General features: G+C 45.4%; 1 protein-coding gene across 4 annotated transcripts in view; it reads right to left on the bottom strand.

The window, feature by feature from the left end:
* Positions 1 to 18,307, bottom strand: part of Tbh (Tyramine beta hydroxylase) — a 30,981-nt gene extending 12,674 nt beyond the window's left edge. Inside the window, exons 1-2 of one of the 4 annotated variants that reach the window (XM_015185543.2) lie at positions 18,019 to 18,307; positions 14,767 to 15,049 (exon numbers count right to left, since the gene is read on the bottom strand). In XM_015185543.2, the coding sequence (XP_015041029.2) occupies positions 14,767 to 14,956 (190 nt within the window). In that variant the 5' untranslated portion in view covers positions 14,957 to 15,049; positions 18,019 to 18,307. Of the gene's footprint in view, positions 1 to 14,766; positions 15,050 to 15,671; positions 15,804 to 18,018 lie in introns of those variants that run through there. The other 3 variants (XM_015185544.2, XM_015185545.2, XM_002133460.3) reach the window with 3 other exon arrangements.
* Between the last annotated feature and the right edge of the window lie 1,098 nt (positions 18,308 to 19,405).

The raw sequence follows: 19,405 nt of genomic DNA, 5'->3' as shown, positions 1-19,405 counted from the left end.
GTTTCTGGAGCGGATTCCTACTCATTTGAGCTCGCCGAGGATCCCTACATAACAATACCTATACCTATACCTCTACCTATACCTCTACCTATACCTATACCTACCTATACCTATACCTATACCTATACCTATACCTATACCTATACCTATACCTATACCTCTACCTCTACCTCTACCTATACCTATACCTATACCTATACCTATACCTATATCTATATAACTGTGATTGTTTAGTTGCTTCAACCCCAGAAGCGAGCATAATTCCTGAAGGCTGCCGACGTTTTTTATGGTTAATTTTCGATGCCTCGTTTTCGGAGCATGGAGCATATGTGAATGATTCCCACCTGCTATTGGATGGAGGCTGTGAGTGCCCCCCAAGGCGACATTTGGCATCCAGCGGAGCGAGGATCTGGATGCAGACGAGTCCTGTGCACCACGTGAACGGGAACAGGACGCGCGCCTGGCGCAGTCTTTTGCATAAATAACAAAGCCGCCAAATTGCCACGGCCACAGTCCGGCCAAATGGCGCTCCGACCACAAAAAAAAAAAAAAACACAAAACCGGAGTCCCAAAACTGCGGCGGCGACTGCTCTGCTGCCTCTGATAAATAAATTAAAAGGCACACGCGAAACAGCGGGAACAGACCAGTCCGGCCCCAACTAGGAACCTGAACCTAATAAAGCTGACCACGCAGGACCCGGCATGCCGGCAGTACGGGGTCTGCGCGCGGGGGCGGTGCTTCTGGCACATGTGTGGCCACAGCCAGGCAACCAGCAAAAAACCGCCAGCGCGTGGCCACAGCCAGGCCCAGAGCGGAAAAAATGAGCCAGACCCAGAGCCAGAGCCAGAGCGAAGCTGCAAAGCCACAGCCCCAAACAAAATTGATGAAACAGAAAAAACAAACTGTCGGAGAAGTCGATGCAAGGCGGCAAATACCCTTCTTCGAAAACACACAGAAATTGTGTATACAGTGAGATCCTCCGATTTATACAGATTTACCACTCGGCGTTACCTCTTTACAGGGATCTGAGATCGATTTCCACCTTAGCAGAGCCGTACACCTAAACCTATACCGACTTTTTGTTTTCGGGTCATGTTGCGCGATTTACGATTGTTATTCTAGAGGTTAACATTCCACAAAACATTCCACGTGCCGCAAACTATAGAACACAATCAGCAATGCCCTTTGAAAGAGCACGAAAACAAATGTTGGACCGAGTGCAGGCTGGACCGGGCTAAAAGTGGTGGCAAGAGTGCGACCGGGACTAAAGGATTGAGAGGTTTTAAGCTCTTGGCCGTGTTTGCATTTGGATATTTGACGCCACCACCAAAAAGCGAATGAATCGCCCGGAGGGCTAAGGACAAAAGCTGAATAAAGCAGCAAAAGCAGAACGCACACACCCAGGAAAAAGATCAGATCAGCACTACGAATGACAGAAGCGCTGGCATTGAATTACAAGTATATCGGATTACGTTCGCTATTGCTATCGATCTAACTAACGGTAGTCCGAACAGGACTTTATTGAAGAGGCACAGAAGGGAGGACAGGGCCAGGGATAGTTTAGTTTGCGCTGTCCATTAAAATACAACTAATTTTACATTATAAGGGGTTACATTACAGGGGTGCTTCACACATAGGCAGCTTAGTATATTTATTTCCGATTGAATTTATACAATTTTTCGTATATAGTAAACAAAATCATAAAGAAATCAGTAGGAGAGATCGATAAGTAAGTAAAAGCAAACAGTTTCAGTTTCAGTATATCTCTATGCAGATCCCTTCAATCAATAGAGGAAATAGAATACTTTTAAGAAATTCCACTCAATATAAACCCTTCCGTTTATATGTGCGAGTCCTACAGTTCCGTTCCTGATCAATACACTTGAACTGTAGCCGGATATCGATTTGCAATCGATTACTTATCTGCACGCATCCCGGATGGCCTGCGAAACTTTCGTCGGCTCTTGGCCGCAAATCTTGGCCAACTTAATCTGTTTGCTGTGTGTCCACACGTCCCTTTGATGTAGCCTCATGGAACTTGGTCTGCTTTTCGGGTCCGAATGGTCAGCAAGTGGTGCAGAGGTCAAGAGAGGGGGAGTGGGAGTATCTTATCAATGTGCTCGAGTATTAGCATGAGCTTGTGTGTGTGTGTCTGTCTGCGTTTTGGGTAAATTAGGTTCCATCTTTGGGCAATTTTCCTTTTGGCATTTTGTTGCCTTTTTTGCACTCTGTTTGCCAACTAATTTACCGTTAGTTATTACTCTATGTGTGTGTGTGTGTGTGTGTTAGTAAGAGTGTCTATCTCAGCATGCATATGCCGGCCATTTGTCTGCCACGCCTTGACCATAAATAACACGTCCTCTAGTCCCCTGGATACGGATACTCGTGCAAGCGCACACACTTAAAGAGGGGCACGCACACTGAGACGGAGTTGTCACTTATAAATGTGTAGCTATTTCCATTAAGTTGTTGTCATCACTAACATTCCTGTGAGGCTCATTCTGACCAACGCCGCAGGCACTTGGCCGGAACAAAATTTCCCTCTGCCCGTACACACTTTCCGAAGATGCCTCGAGCTGTGGTAAGCTCTTTACCGCTTGGCAGAGGGAACAAATTTCGTAATCTGTCCAATCTGTCGACAGGCCCAGGCCCAGGCCCAGGCACTGGCACAAAAGAAACGGTTTCATACTTGGCATTTTAGTAGTTAAATATTTGTTTGTTTTTGTTCGAAAACTTGATCGAAACTCAATCAATTTATGTACAGTCTCGTTGGCACTCGACTGCAGTAGATTGTGCCAGAAAATCAGCTTCCCGTGGATCAAAAACAAAATACATGTCGAGAGCATGAATCGGCGCTCGCCGATAAGGGTTGTTTTGTTGTTGTTGTTGTACTCGAACCTAAAGAACACTTTGTACAGGGATATCGCAGAATCTTCTAGGGTGTTCGGGCTTCGTTCAGCGTTCTTTCGTTCATTCGCGTTTTCTGAGCGAGAGGTCATGAGAGCAAACCGCTAGGTAATCTTGTTCTAAACGCAGAGAGCGATGGGGACTGTGTGAGGGGGAGTGGGGATGGGGGTGGTGGTGTGATTGGGTAACCGACTTAATCACAAGAAAACGACGTCACAGTCTCGTCTCACGCTCCCTCTATCTGCATCTCCGTCTGTGTATCTCACTAGCACGCTGTCTCTTCTCTTTTTTTGTATCTGTATCTGTCCCAGTCGTGTTCTAGACATTCAAATCTGCAGTGTCAGCCATTCATTTGGTTAATGACATTGTGGCGGTTGCTGCGGCAAAAGCCACACACTCACATGAGTGGCGGAGAGGAAAGTAAGGAGGTAGTGAGGCGGATGTACATACATATATGTATCTGTGGAGGAGGAGGCAAGAAAGTATCTCCAAGATACTTTTCAACTGACACACAAAGTTTTCGGCTGGCCTACCGCCATGTGTGTGTGTGTGTTGTTGCTCATGTTGCCGCTTGTCTGTGGCAGTGCCTCACATGGCCCTGCTCCTGGTCCTGGGTCTGGGGTCTGGGGCTTTGGTTGAATTATTTTAGGAGCAACTGTTGTCTCTTGTTTGCTGCTGTCGGTGTGGCTGTGGCTGTGGCTGCGGCTGTTGCCGCTTCTGTGCTAATGCAGCATACCCATTCACATCTACCGCCCGGATTGCCACACTGCCACACACAGCCGCTCATGGCTCCATCTTTGTCTCTGTCTCTTTCTTCGCTCCCGCACCGCCTGCTTCTCATTGCCCGCCTGGGAGCTGGCGCAGCAAGAAATGAAAATGGAAAATGGAAAATGAAATATAAATTTGAACAAAAAAATTAAAATATACAAACAAACGGGAACGTATGGAATGTAACTGAATTAAATGAAATTAAATGTACGAAATGTTGGAGCAAACCGGAGAGCGGTGGGCAGCGTTGTGGTATGCATTAGCATAACGGTCGTGTCCGCTATGATGAGCTGCTATGTACATGATTATCCCCATGCCCAATGCCCCATGCCCCCGAGAAGTCGTGCCATGTGACTCTGAGGTGTGCGCAATGTGCCGCACCGGCATTGTGAGTGCAGGATAACGATGACGATAACAGCCACAATTTTATATTCTTCAAAAGCAACACAGCGGTCGCTACTTGACATCCAAAGACCAAGACCTGTGGCCCCAGAGCCTCAAGGAGCCTCAAGCCACACACATACTTCAACTTAAATAAAGAAATGGCCAATAAAAAGGCCCACGTCCGTGAATGGCAGTGTGTTGTGGTGCGGTTTAACGAGCAGCCATTCGGCATCAACAACGATACCATTCGCTATTCCGAGTGATTCTAGATTAATTCTAGCTATATTTTACACAGCTTAAAGTAGCCCCTAGCTTTTGCCCCAGTAATACCCACCTGCCAGCCATATCGATATTATCTCGTCCGACACTAGGCCCAATAAGTCACCAAAACAGAGCTGGTTCCAATCAATTTGTTTTCCTTTAAAGGTGCACCCTTTTGGGGCAATTATGGCGAAGGTTGGCTTCGTTTGGACTCTTCTTTCGTGTGTCTTTTACATTTTGGGCCAGCATGGAACACAAGTGTTTTCTTTTTCTTGTTGAAGCCAAAAAGTTGGTCGGCTAATAATACGGGCACCCTTGCTATGCAAACCTCACATAAAGTCCCATCAAAAACAGGCCGATTGCGATAGCAGAAGAGACAACTAAATGCCAAACTATCAATTGGGCACTCAAAAGTATTGAAAAAGAGCTGAAAGTATTTCATATAGGAACTTCGATTCGACCAGGGATTGAGCTGCAGGCCACACCCATAGCGCGGTCTTGACCAGTTGTATGGCTGGTTGCTGGGTCTGATCCGAGTACCTTGAGAGCTCTAATAATGGCTGAGCCTCGGCATAGATTACACACCCCTAGACCCACTTACGAATACAAATACATGCCCATACGTAGTACATAGTGCATTTACATACTTATGTATGCCTGGACAGGTTTGATTCAATTTGGTTCGAAACGAAGACGCTGACACGCCCACAGGACTGCGAATAGTTGCAAATGCAAGCACTGCCTCTCTGCCCTGTCCTCCTCTCTTTCTCTCTCTCTCTCTGTCTCTCTGTCTCTATCGGGTGCCATCTTTCTTACACACATTTGCTTGGAGCACTTTCTAATGAGTTTCAAATGGAAAGTACTCAACGGTGCCCTGTGATCTGCCGTGATTCTACCCAGTGCTCGTAGGTCGGGAATATGCATATGCAATCGGTCGTGCCTGGCATTCAACAGAAGGAAGACCTGGACTTCCAGTGCTAGAGATCCAAGATTAAGCTCTAATCGAAAAACGCGGCTGGGATATGGGCAGTAGCGGGTATCTTGTGGTCGGAATACCCACTTTGGCGTTCCCATTCGTTTTCATTGAACTTCTGCCGGACTCTTTTGGGCACTTGGCACTTGATGCATTGCACTCGAACGCTTTTGGCACGCTGATGAGATGGGATAAGAGTGGAGTGCAGAGCCCAGCAAACAGCACAGAGTGCAGAGTGCAGAGGTTGATGGTCCCCGATTCCGAATGGGCTTCCTTTTAATGTGCGCCACATAGTTGACCCGAATCTGGAATATGTAAGAGCTCTCTCTCTCTCTCTCTCTCTGTCTCTCTGCGTCCCATCCTGTCCCTCCCTCCACATGACAACGAAAAATGGATTTTCAATTTTTCATTGAAAATTTCGGGTAAACGGGGAACGGAACTAAAGCTACGCTGGGAAGCCCCGCAAGTGCTGCCACTGCCACTGCCACTGACACTGCCACTGCCACTCACTCCTCTGTATGCCAGTGCTTTAATGAGTTGCAAAATGCTCGTACAGTGAAGCCCGGAAGCATTTTGTAATTGGTTGCGCGAACGTCAGAGCGAGTAGCGGAGGCCAGCAGGGGGTAGCAGAAGTCGGGTATAAAATGAAATTATATACCGCAAGGACGACCCAGGATGGGGGCTGGGGTTTGGTTTTGAGTTTGAGTTTGGGCTTGGGCTTGGCAACTTCGCACAGGCAAAACTCAATTTAATCGGGCAACGAAAATCAATTTAAAATAGATTTACTTCGCTACACTAATTGAGGCACTCCTGCTGCCGCTGCTGCCGCTACTGCCGCTGCCGACGGTAACGCCGACGCCGACGCCGACGCCGACGCCGACACCGGAGATGGGTTGAAATCAACAAATATTTGCTGAAAAACTAAGCCAAGATTGGTACGGGTATGGGAGCAGTCCGTTAATTAAACACTTTCATCCGTCATAATAAGAGACAACAACAGCAAGGCGCTAACAAGAAACGCACCAGCCATAAGGAAAGCCACTTGGAGCAGTGTTTTGTGAACTACGGGGCACTACGGGATACGGGATACTCACTACTCCGATGGAGAGCAATATATTGTTCGGTCTGGAGTCGCTTGGATCCAGGTGTTCTTGGAGGCAGAGGAGCATTGTTGTCCGCCTGTTGCATCCACAACGAAGTTTACCCCTCGAATAGTTATTTGGTGACAATAGTGGTTCGAGTGCACGAAAACAGAACGAGTATACCTCAAGACCCTGCTAGTACCGGGCAAAGCGGCAGCAACAATAAAAGTTGTTTAGACATAAGTAAATTACTTGGAAGCGCCATTTCGACACTTGGCTGGCGGCGGAAATTCTACAGTCTGTCTTCCTTCCACCAGAGCAGGGCAGAGCAGAGATCCAGCAGAGAAGATGAAGGGGCAGAGGCAGAGACAGAGACTGAGACAGAGACAGAGACAGAGGCAAAAGGGGGCCTGCCATCCTATTCTGGGTACGCTTCTTTGAAGGATTTAAGTTCCGGGCGTAAACTGTAAACAAGCAGGAAGAAAAGGAGCAAGGAGCAGACCAAGGAAGCCAGCCGGATGGGGAGAGAAGGGAAGGGAAAACGGCAACGGCAACGGCAACCAAGTGCCCGCAAATACATTCAAATTTAATTGAAATACAAATTGGCAGCTTTTGTTGCCAATCGTCCGCATAAAGCTCGAGCAGACGCAGAAGTAGCGGCGGAACAACAAAGCAAATAAACAAAAAGCAAAACGAAAGACAGAGAAAGAGAACGGAAAATCATGGGGAAATTGTACAAGTCGAAAGCAATTTGAATTGAATCTAAATATTTATGCAGTAGTCTGGGGGAAAGAAAAATGAAAAGTTGATTATGAAAACATTCCAAAAGGGACTGGCGGAAAGCAGTGCAACCGCTACGCCACTGCTTGGTTTCGCATTAACGGTACTATGCAAAGCCTGCACTTTCAGATCCGATTTATATCCGACAGCCAAAAGGGAGGCTTTCCCCGTAACTTTAGTTTGCAAATAAAGAAATAAATAAGTGTCTATGTGCAATAATTCTTCGCTTATGTTTTCTGTGTGGGAAGATTTTTTATTAATATTTTCAAGTGGAGCAAATAGTTTATTGTTTCTTTGAAATATCTAGAAAGTAGCTACATCGTGGCAATGTGTTTCCACCAAATCGACACAACAAAATCAAAATCAATTTTGTCAAAGTCAAAACAACACAAAACTCTTTAGCATTCTATCTTTGAAAAAAAAATTCGATAGGAAATTTGTATATATGTATATCTCTACACCCGTACGTATCGAATACATCCCTTAGATTCTATCCCTTGTAGATTCGCCTCTTTGTTACCTACAAAAATGAACTACTCGCTTCGTACCTGTCGATTTTTGAACGAGTCGACTTCCGAATTCGTTGCATCTCCAGCCATACTGCTACACTTTCCCGGACTTTCTAGTGCCTCATGCTGCAGCTGCCAGGATAAGGATTCGATTGGGCAGTGGTCATTGCTGCTCACAGCCCGCAGTATGTAAACCATATCGACATTCGACCTCCTCTAGTTTATGTCATTGCAATCGCCTAACTATCGTTAAGGGCTCTGTTTAGAGACTGTTTGAGACTACGGATACTGGTGGGTAGTGCTCATTCTCAGCTCGATCCCGAAGCAGCAGCTCGATCAGATTGGATCGTCTAAATCAAAATTTCGTCAGTGAATCTAACACAGGAGGAGGATGATCTGACAGAGTGCAGAATGTTCGAATGTCCATGGGAAAGTACTAAGTACTACTACTAAACTAATCTAATGAAAGCAAATAGCAGATGAAAATGGAATGGGAAATGGAAAATGAATATGGGAAGCTTCAACCCAGCCCTATGGGTCCCTACTGATTCCACTCGCTGTATCTTTGACTATAGTCTACCGAGCATCTGTGAATATTTCTTAGCCTAGACTTTGGTCATCTCAAATCGCATTAAGGCCATCTGGCTGCTAATCGTGGAAGGCAGAGTCTCCCGTCAGGATCCCTAAAACCAACCAAAACCAACCAAAACCTGACCAACACCCACACGTACTCGTATCGTTGGGATTAAGCTGCCTCAAATGATTTGCCCAATTTAAATTTCTGACAAAGTGCTCCTTTAGCCATAGCCTCCTTTCGTTGCATGGGAGCGTGGAGGAGAGAGGGGTGGAGTGGTGGAGTGGTGGAGAGTGTGGATGTTAGAGAGGCAACAAAACATTTCGATTCCGCCTTTAACTGGAGCAAATTCAAAGAAAATTCCCCTCAACAGCTTTGGTCTGCTTGAGCGAACTTCAAGTGGCAAGCCAGCCAGGACGACACACAAACACAAACACACACACACACACACGGAAAACAGGAAAACAGGAGAAAAAAAAAAGAAGAAGAATTGCGAGAGCAGCGGAGATGGGGCAGGCGGAAAGTGCAACAAAAACTGGCGACGCTTAATAAAGCCACACGGAGCGGAAATGAGCGTGTAATGTAAACGGAAATGCGTTGAATGACGCCATATTTGGTTTAGCTGCCAGCCAGGATGTTGAATGTTGTAGCACGGCGACGGCGACGGGGATGGGGATGGGGACTGGGACTGGGATTGGGTTTTCGTATCGAGCAGCATTGGCCTGCCTTGCAGCCCTTCCCTCTGCTCCCCCTACTTATCCCCTAGAGCAGCGACAAAGTGTTAAATTGTGTTCGAGAAAGAACGACAAGATGCTGGGGAGAGAATAGAAATCATGGGAATTTCCGCTCTCTACTTATGTCAATGCAGACTGCAGGCAATCCCCCAGCACAGTGGAACGAAAAAAAGGGGAAAAAAGCCAAAGAACAATTAAGCAAACTATATATTTTACAGGAAGATCTATAGCTAGCCCCAGTACCCCTCAACAACCTGTTACCATGGACACGAGGCACGAGTTTTCTTGCATCCTGGGCCACTGTGCACACTGCACTCGAGGGACCCAGTTTCCCAGTGCTGTGTGTCTGTGTGTGTGTGGAGAGGGAACGCGACATACATCATTGGTTATTTATTGGTTTCCACTAAATAAATCCAACCGAAATTGGCAAACGTCGCAGAATGGCCATCATTGGGCTCTCCAGAGCCCCCCATTCCCAGCGGCACTACTCATCCACGTACTTCTCACGTAAGCCCGCACATATTAGTGCTGCCACTGTCGTCAGGACACGGACAGAAACTTCAGTCCACACCCCCTCCACGCCAATGAGTTTTGGCCGAAACTTTTGTGCTGCTTGGGCCTAACTTTATTATTTATTCAGTCAAGTTTTCACTTTGACACCAAGTCCCATACATACACACATATGTACATGTACGTGGGCACATCGGGTACAGGTAGGACCCATGTACGAGCATCTTCTCATTAGCTGCTGGGGCTGGCTCTTAGTCGTCGAACGATTTTCTCGATTGTCAACTGATTTTGGACGGCAAGACCCAAAGGGTGTCGGCTTTGTTCGGTTATCCGAAAGTGAACAGCAAATTTTCCGTCAAGGGACTCGCCGGTGACAGGGCGGCAGAAGAAGGACCGTCAGACGAAGGACCTGGCAGAGATGCAAGCGATAAGAAAGGTAATAACTTTTAAAATCGCTTTCGGCTACCCCCAAAAATTGCGATAGTAGGCAAGAGCGGGGCAACGGGAGCGGCAAAGTTCTTCTTTTGGGAAATCATCATCCCATTATGCTCAAGCTAGATTAGATAACTGCCGTGTAATATTCCCCGTCTTTAATATGGGCTCGAAACGGAAGCAATGGAAAATGACTAATGGACCAAATTTCCCCTCGCCCCTAACCAGGCGCAGAGCCGCTGGTGTCCATTGCATTTATATGGAATGTGCGAAATAATATTGAGTATTCTGTACAGATAATAAAGTATTAGATAAATTTGTACATATATGTATGTATGTGTATGTGTGTATTCGTTTGGAGGTATACGAATAGGGGTTTTACTATACCCGACAATATTCGATTCTCAAATTTTCATAGCATACTTTTTAGGGCAAACTATGTATGGATTAAAATAAGTGATCCCACGAGAACAGATGAGGAGCCTGACACTTTGCTCCAGACTCCATGGCATGCTCTGGCCTCGCAGAGAACAGAAGAGCAGAATTTATATATGTACATAAATGACTAGCATCTAGAGCAGAGCCGATCTACAGTGTCCGTCCGTCTTGCTATAAGGACGCACTCTGTGCACTCTCTATAGTGATGTTTATTTGTTATCGGCTTGGATAGTTGCAATTAGCTGGTTGTCATCTTAATGTAGGAAGAAAAAAACCCACGCACATCTGAGTATCGGGTATCTTCCAGTCGACACTTCGAGTGCGGCGTTCTCAGATATTTTCTTTTTCATTGTTGCCAGAAATCTCAGTCTCAGCACGGGGCTTGTCACCGTCACCGTCACCGTCACCGTCACCATCTCCATCCCCTTTCCCCTTTCCTTTTTTCGGCGCAAGTCGCACAATTGCTGGAGAGTCAGCTTAGTGCCAAGCAGTCTCCAAACAACAGTTATAGCAATAACAGCAGCAGCCAATGCGAGAGCACGAGAGCACTTTGCACACAACAAAAAAAGTCCACAAACAATAGCAACAACTAAATCAACACTAAAAGAGAGCACAAGAGCTGCAAAAGTAAAAACAACACCACCAACAACAAGAGCTAAAGTCAAGCACACAGCAACAAAAACAACGAGAGAAAACAAAGGGACAGCAGCAGCAACAGCAACAGCGACAGAGCAACAGCAGCAGAGAGTGGGAGAGCGAGTGAACGGGAGAGGGCAGAGGAGAGAGGGCAGACAGCAAGCAGTAGCGGGACTGCAACTGAGGCCATACTAAATACAACAAAAAACAATAGCGCAAAGGAAAAGAGATATAAAACTAAAAACAAGACGAAAGGGCTAGCTTCGGGTCTGAAGGTTTTGATACCCTTACAAGTGAATTGTTCTTTTGCTTAGCTACATGGCACATTATGTCGATGCTTCGAAGCCCCAATTTCCCCCCCCAAGCATGCATTAAATGGAGCAAAAGGAAGGAAGGAAGCAAATACACTGGCTATTCAGGCTAAGAACTGAATAGCACATGGGATCTGCATCTGCTGAAATCATCATACCCTCTGCTAGGGTATACCTACGTTAGAGTTAAGCTCTAACAAAGGCACATCCTGCGGTGTGAGAGAGAGAAAGAGACAGTGCACGTGGGGGAGCAGCTAAAAGCGAGCTGCTAAACGCTCGTAAAGCTTTCAATTAAAATTAATAAAAATTTACGCGAATTAAATAAACACAGACCAGCACATGCCAGCACATACGAGCAGAGCAACCAGGTCAGGACGGGTCAGAGACCAGGCTGAAGCCGGGTCAGAGGCCAGGCCAGGTGAAGGCGAGTAAAAAAAAACAAAATCGTATGAAACCTGTAAATACCCTAGAAGGATCAAACGAAGCTTGGTACAAACAAATCCCCTGATCATTCCAATCAGAGATGTTACGCGAATTAGCCATAGTACTGTAAGCTATAGTACGTTCAGATACCAGCCTTTTCAAAATACAGATTGGTTTACGGAATGACAACACGCACGTTCTCGGCTGTGAAGCAGCGAATCAATGCATATGGTTCTCTCGTTATGCACGCTCTCGCTTTGAACCAGCGAATCAATGCTATGGTTCTCTCGCTACGATCAGTTACCGTTTGGTTTCAGTATTCACTAGTCGCTACTAGTGGTATCCCTTCTCGGTTACACTTAAAACATCTACAAATCGGTTCTGTTGTTAAGCTTAACGTTATCCTTCAGCATAGTCTGTCCATTGGTCGGCTATGAGGGGGAATCTTCAATGCATACTTTTGACATGGAGAGCTAAACTATCTATAAGGCCTTCCAAAAAGTATCTATACTAATCGATTAGGTTGAAGCCATGAAGGTGCATCACAATGCTTGCTTGGACGTTGAATTGATTTCATAATTGATTTCATTATGTACTTGCGTCGCACAATTCTCTTCTAGTGCTGACAGCCTCGGCAACGGAATAAGAGGGAAGCAGCGATATCCGATTCCGGATAATTTTTACGTTTAACCGGAAATTTACATTTGGGATGTGGCATGGGTCAGCCGCCGTCATTCGCCGCCTCTTCGCACACGCACTCGCACTCGCACACATCGTAGCCCCCCGCCCCCCTACCGGTTTATGTAGCTGTCTGTTGCGGTCCGGGGAGTGCATGGCATATAAACACTGAGTGGAGGTGGAACCAGGAGCTGCCTGGAACTGTCCACTGAATTAAATAAATTGAATTGCTTGGCAACACATGGCCCCGGCCATTTAGCAGGAAGCCGGAGCTGGAGCGGCACGGATAGCGGCGTGATAGTGATAAGGACAGTCCCCCAAGTCGAGGGAGTTGGAGAACTAAATAAAGGGGGAGGCGAAAGGAGACAGCACCGACCAGCAAGGGGCACAGCCCACTTGAGCCTGCCAATCGGAAAACGCCCAAAACGGAGAAGTGATTCTTTTCCGTTCCCCATCCTATTCGGGTTCTGTTAGTTCTTATAGATTCATGAAGCTCCTCCATCGATGGTAAACAAGTTGAGAGGCCCTTGCACTAATCAGACACTTATGTCGGATTTGGGACCGCACTGGCAATGGCACTGGCACTGGCACTGGCCCTGATAGGGGTGTCCTGCCTCCTTTGTACACCCGTGCATACACACATACATAGGTACATAAACTCGTATCGGTAGCAAGAAGCAAAAAGAATGAGCAGGACAACAAAGGAAGGCAAATTATTTTTCTTATTCGAATGTTTACGGTTCGCATTCAAATTTTGTTTTATTGACTGTCTATGGCACATATTGTATACCCAACACATGAACATATGTATGAACGTCTGTATGCCCGATACATACATATCAAATATAGAGTTACATTTGTACATATCTATCTGGTAAGAGCATGTATGTATGTTGTGGATGTTGTGGATATACTCCTGTGTGTATTTTTTGCAAATGTGGAGTAATAGTCCTGATGGTCCAAGTGGAATTTTTGTCTTTTTTATGATTCATGAATGCTCTTTGCTGGTGTCCTCGGACCAATGAACTGTTGTCAAATTTCTGGCATAGCTTGAGCATCAATTTGGACTTGTTGCCATCGAGTGGCCATTGTGTGGCCTTCCACAGTGTGCTCGCCATCGATTGAAAATAGAGTAATATCCAGTCAACAATCATGGCTTTAATACACACCATACGAGCGTCTTCGTGTTATGAAAATCATTTACAAACAGTTAAGTATTTTTGATCAGTGATCTCCAATCATTATTCGTTCTCAGTGATACCAGTATTTCTTATTTCGACAGCTCCAGCTGTCTCTAAACGTCACAAGATATGGTTTTTTATTTTTTTCCACAATTACTCAAAATAAATATTTTTTTGATCCTGCATCGATTATGCTTGTAATCCCAATTAGTCGAGCTAGTACCAATTAGAGATGTTTTTGTTTTGAAATGTGTTCTTGCGTTAGTATCTTTGATCATCAATTGCTGTTGCCGAATTCGATCGCCTCTATCGACTCAATTCCTGGTGCTTATTCCGATGGCATTTAGATACTGAACCAACACCCCCGCACACCTGCTCGGGATTCCCCTGCTCAACGCCCTCCTTCGAAGGAACGAAGGAGCCAGCCAGCCAGCCAGCCTGTCAGCGCACAAATGGCGCCACAAATGTTTTGCCCTTTTTGCCCAATGGAAGGATACATTTGTAACTTCTATTGATTTTTAATGCACGCTTCTGCTGTCCTCCCTCGTTCAGCTCCGTTCCGTTCCGTTCTGTTCTGTTCTGTTGGCTGCCAAGGCGTCGTCCGTGCTCAGGACAAGCCACCAAGCCATGAACTTTGTGGGGAGGCCACGGAGACCCCAGACCTCAGACCCCAGATCCTAGACTCTGTCTCAGACTTACCCCCTTCATGGGGATGTGGGTGATGGTGCCAGTGCCGGTGCCGGTAAATGTGGGTGTGTGCCTGCGAATTTTAATGCTTGTAGCAAGGAAACAAACAAATATGTTACAGTCGAGGGAGCTGTCCGCAAATCCGCCATCCTTGGCGATGGCAATGCCACTGCTCCACTTGATAGCTTAATGCCCTACGCATGCTTCCACATATGTACATACACACATACAGTACTAGACACATACTCGATTGCCCATCAACAAAAACAAACAAATGGACACACACATGGACAGATAGACTGACAATAAACAAGAGGGGCGAGCAACGAGCCGAAGGAGGACTCTGCATATTGGAGATGGCCGCGTGAGGTTTGAGAGCTAATTTCGAGAAACCTATGATCTTTTCGCGAAAAATATGATCCTTTAAAGCGGGGCAGGCGGTGCAACCGGTTCACAAATGATTTCCTACGTTTGTGTTCAGAGCGTGTTCTACTTACGGTTCGAGAAGGCGCTCAGGGGCCGCGTTAGGAGCGTCAGCATCAGGAGGAGCAGCATCACTAGCTCCATTGGCGGCGACTGTACCTGCTGCAGTTTATTTTTTTGTTGCTGCGGCTCCTGCCGAGGATCATGGCCATGACGGCGGCGCTGATGGCAAACGCCTGGTTGACTATTCAGATGCAGCGGCATTTTAAATGGATTACTTGTCAAGCTGATCGGCGCTCCCCTATTGGTAATCGCTTGCTTGTCCTCAATCGCCTAGCGTCTGTCGCCCTGGAATTGCTGCAATGGGTAGAGTTGGTGGTGTTTTTAGCCATATTTATAGACAAACCCGATTTGTTTGGATAACAAATCAGTGCAGTGTGCACAACAGGAAAAAAGAAAAAAAAAAAAAAAACTCATTCCAAGTAAAATTTACATTTAAATCAGACAATCGACACATTCGAGCGGCAGCGGCAGCAGCAACAACACAATTTTAAGTACATAATAAATGTTTACACGTCCGTTGTATTGACATGACAAATTTATTTGTCAGAATCCAGGGTGTGAAAGAGGCGGAGATGGCGGGGACATGGATATGGATACTGAAGCGAGATGGCGATGGAGGGTTTCATCAAAGTTTCATTGCCTCCCGCTGCCGCTGCCACTGCCGCTGCTGCTGCCACTGCCACTGCCACCGCAGCTTCCGATGCCAATGGCAAATTTTTCGGCCTCGACTGCATTAAGAATTTCGTGTGGCATACTTTGCAGCGCCGTCTCGTTTTACGACCTGCCACACACACACACACACACACACACCGCTCTCGTACACCCGTCAACTTATGCCGAAAAAGTTTTCAACGTGCCAGCATCACAGCCACTACGTGTGACAACGATGCCGACAATGACAGCCACAAAAACTCACTTTCTCTCACTCCCGGCAGGGCCACAGACCGGGAGAAAGTCTCTCCTTTTGCCCCTCAGAAATCGGGGTACATTACGGTAGATTTGTCAGGCATAAATTGCATTAATCAGTTTGCGGCTCTCTTACACAACGAAGTCAACTTTACGGAGGGGAAATTACAATGAAATCACGATTGTTTCATCTTAAAAGTACGAGAATAATACAATATATGTATCTTTGAATGAAAACTTCTCAACAAGTTTTAATAGATGCATTATTATTTAAGAGGTGTATCATTTTTCAGGTACTTGGTGTTACCCAAAGACTTAGCTCAAATAAAACATTTCTCTTTTTTTTATTTATCTTTCTACTTATAAAGCAAACGAGTCCTATTCAGGTCACTTACATCATTATAATTAATTAAGGCTAATTTAATTTTTTAAAGGCTGTTTTACGCACGGAACTCTTTAAGGAACACGTCTTTCGGACAAGAAAAATAAAAGCATAGACAATTTCGATGAGACCCATACAATCAGCAACTAAGGTTTCTCCAAAAAGATCTTGATCTTGAGATCAGAGACCATACATAGGAACTAGCCGAAGATGTAGAGTGTATGGTCTCTGTAATTAAACTATTAATCAGATGTGGTATACACAAACAATTTTGAGGAAATGCCACATCTGTCTGAGCATCATAGCGGGATACTTTGAACATTTGAGGTACTCTTTGCAGGGGAATTCACAAAACTTTACTTGTGAAAAGAACTTTTTCACATGAATGCGCGACCACCATTCCGATCCAAAAGTTGAATAATTTTGTTAGGGATCGACGGGGTCCTCTACTCTACTCGTAATCCGTCTACTTGGGGCACAAGTTAAGCAATCCTCGAGGCATTAACTCTGTCCACCGCTACCGCCGCTACCTCTACCGCTACCCTTGCGGTTGGTTAGACCAAATTGAAAACGAATTAGAAGGAAACTTGAAGCGCTTTACGCCAAAAGTTTTCGCCCTGTGCCACACGGAAAAATACTTTTGGAAAGTACTTAAATATTTTCAAAGGAAAACTTGGATATTTTCCTTGTTGTTTGTGTTCTTTGCTTCTGATTGTGTTTTATCTCTGTCATAGAGAATGCAATTTCCATTTTGATAAGTTCGTTTCTAAGTCGTGAAACGCTGCAATTTGGGGCTAATGTGCTTTCCAGTAAAAGTGTCTGTCTAACAGTGTCTAATACTTTAACCCTGTTTGCTGAATTCAATTGTTGAAACATATTTCTATTTCGTATTACTTTATAGCTCACTTTTCAATCAAATGTTGGGCGAATAAAGACCGATTCAGCTGAATATAAAAAGTATATACTTAAAGGATGTAAAGTTCCTTAAAGGCATGTTAACCAAGAATCCTATAAAGGTAAAAGCTCAAGCTCATATCTTTCACATCATCTGTAAAGTACGTATGCAATATCACCTGCAATAATAAAGCCCATATAATAAAACCATAATATGGGGCTCGTAGAAAAATGGTATTACGAAATACATACAGACCAATGAACCCAATGAACATTTTTGAAAATTTCGGAACAAGATATTGTCTGGCCTGCAGATAGAAAACTTTTAGATTGAATGACAAACTTTTCACCATTCTATGATGTACTTCAGTCATCGCAATTGAGCGAGTATGTGTATTGATATTGCTGATCCTTGATGGGAAAATTCATCTGTGGATAGAGTTCCTGAAGTCGGGTAATTTCGTTTGAATTTGGTATGAAGTTTTTCTAAAATTATCTTTGATCTACAAACAATATGTGGATATGCATTGAGTTTTTAGTCTTTCGTCTCGATTTCGGGGGCGTGTGAAATTTTCAATGTGTCGCTTCTGTGGAACATAATTATTTTTGATGAGATAATGATGTTGAAGGGCAGTGAATTGGCGCTGATAATGCAGACTTTTATATTGATATCACGAACTGCACTAAATCATCAGTTAAGTGATTTTATTATGCCATTTTGGGAATGGTTGGTCTTTTACGAGGCACGGACCAGCCTCTTACGAACATCAGAATATGGAGTTTTGAAGGGCAATGCGTCGGCAGCACCTGAGGCCATTTTATCGAGGCCTCAGGATACGTACTAACTGTAATGGAGATGTACCAGCAAGAGCAGAGCAAAACTTTAAGTCGCGCGACTTGCGACGGAAATGCAACACTTTTCGCTTACACATCCGTTTTGCAAATTTTTGTTTGTTTTGGTTATTTTTGTTCGTGTTTGTCTTGTTCGTCGTCTACTTTATGCACTGTTTGAACAACTAGAAAAAAAGGAGCAAAAAAACGGAAGGAGAGTGGCAGTGGGACCGGGGAACACAGGAATTACCAACATCAGCACAAACACAAAGAAAGCGCCAGCCGGATTTATAATGGCAAACTAACAGCTTACGAATCGCGCGCGACTTTTGTCGTTGGCGTTTTTTTTTTTTTGGTTCTGTTTTTGTTTTCGCCTCCTTTCTTCCTTCGCGTTGGTTTTGTTTTTGCGCGCGCTTTTTCAAACGACGCGTCTTGCGGTGAGTGCCTCGGTGCCGTCTGTGGTGCGGTCTCCGCTTTGCCCAGAGAGTTGTGCGCGTCCTACGCCAGCCGAACGCAGAATGCTGGTGGCGGCGGGCCAAGCAACGGCTTTTATACGCGAACAAAGGGGCTTCGGCTCCAGTGGAGGACTCGGCTCAGCACTCGTTTAGCATATGTCCGATGCCATCGACACACAGGCGGCATCATTGGAATGGCGTGTATCCGTTGGAAGTATATTGAGATAAGGTCGGACAGTCCCTTTTAAGGCAGCCAAGCTCGGATAAGTTTTCGAACAATGCTCGGATGCCTCACCTTCAGTTCAATATACCCTTGGCGTCTGAGCGTGTGAGCGGGTGTGGTATTCGGAGTGGGTATGCGAGAGTGTGCTGGCATATTTGCTTTATGAATGTGTTTACCCGAAAACTTTAGCGGGAGGGAGGGAGATGCTGCGTGCGAAAGTGCCAACACTCGCATTAATGACAGCAACAACTTCAACTGCGACTACAACAGCCACTGCCACCGCCACCGCCACCGCCACAGCCACAGCAATGCCTACAATTTGAATTGTAAGCCAGCCAACAGCTCAATTAACTGTCTGTCCGGGTGGGAATGGGAATGGGGGTGGTGTTGGGGGTGGTGTTGGGGGCTTCCTCTACAGTGCGCCCCGAGTGCCCCTGTGTGTGTTCGTGTTTGACTTTCTCATACGCATAATATCCATTATTTTGGCAATTACAAGGATATAACGGCAATTGCATATGCTTAATATTATTTAAACCGTAAGTGTGGCATGTCTCTTGCCATCCCCGTCAACCCTGCCCATACTCGCATTCGCATTCGAACTCGTCCTCTCCCCCCACTGCGTGTCAGGTAAATGCAAATATGAAAAATGCATTGCAATGCTTGCATTGTCAGTGCCTCAATTATTCATGCAACCCTGCAAATTCCTGTGTACATGTCAGTGTCTGTGCCACTGCGTTGGTGTGTGCTCTTGTAAAATACTCGTGAAATGAGCAGCAGGTAATTTACATGTAAACAGGTTAAGGGATAAAGTTCATCACATGTAAATGGATATGTCTGATTAATGGCAAACATAAACGGTAGAAACAAACCCCAATGCACATACATACATATGTACATTTGTATGTGCATACACACACATACATATATGATTGTGTATTCCGGAGAGCAGGTCGGTAATT

Source organism: Drosophila pseudoobscura, chromosome X (assembly GCF_009870125.1).
Source record: "Drosophila pseudoobscura strain MV-25-SWS-2005 chromosome X, UCI_Dpse_MV25, whole genome shotgun sequence".
NCBI lineage: Eukaryota > Metazoa > Arthropoda > Insecta > Diptera > Drosophilidae > Drosophila > Drosophila pseudoobscura.
The sequence above is the reverse complement of the archived record's forward strand: the minus strand, read 5'-3'. Positions and strand labels throughout refer to the sequence as shown.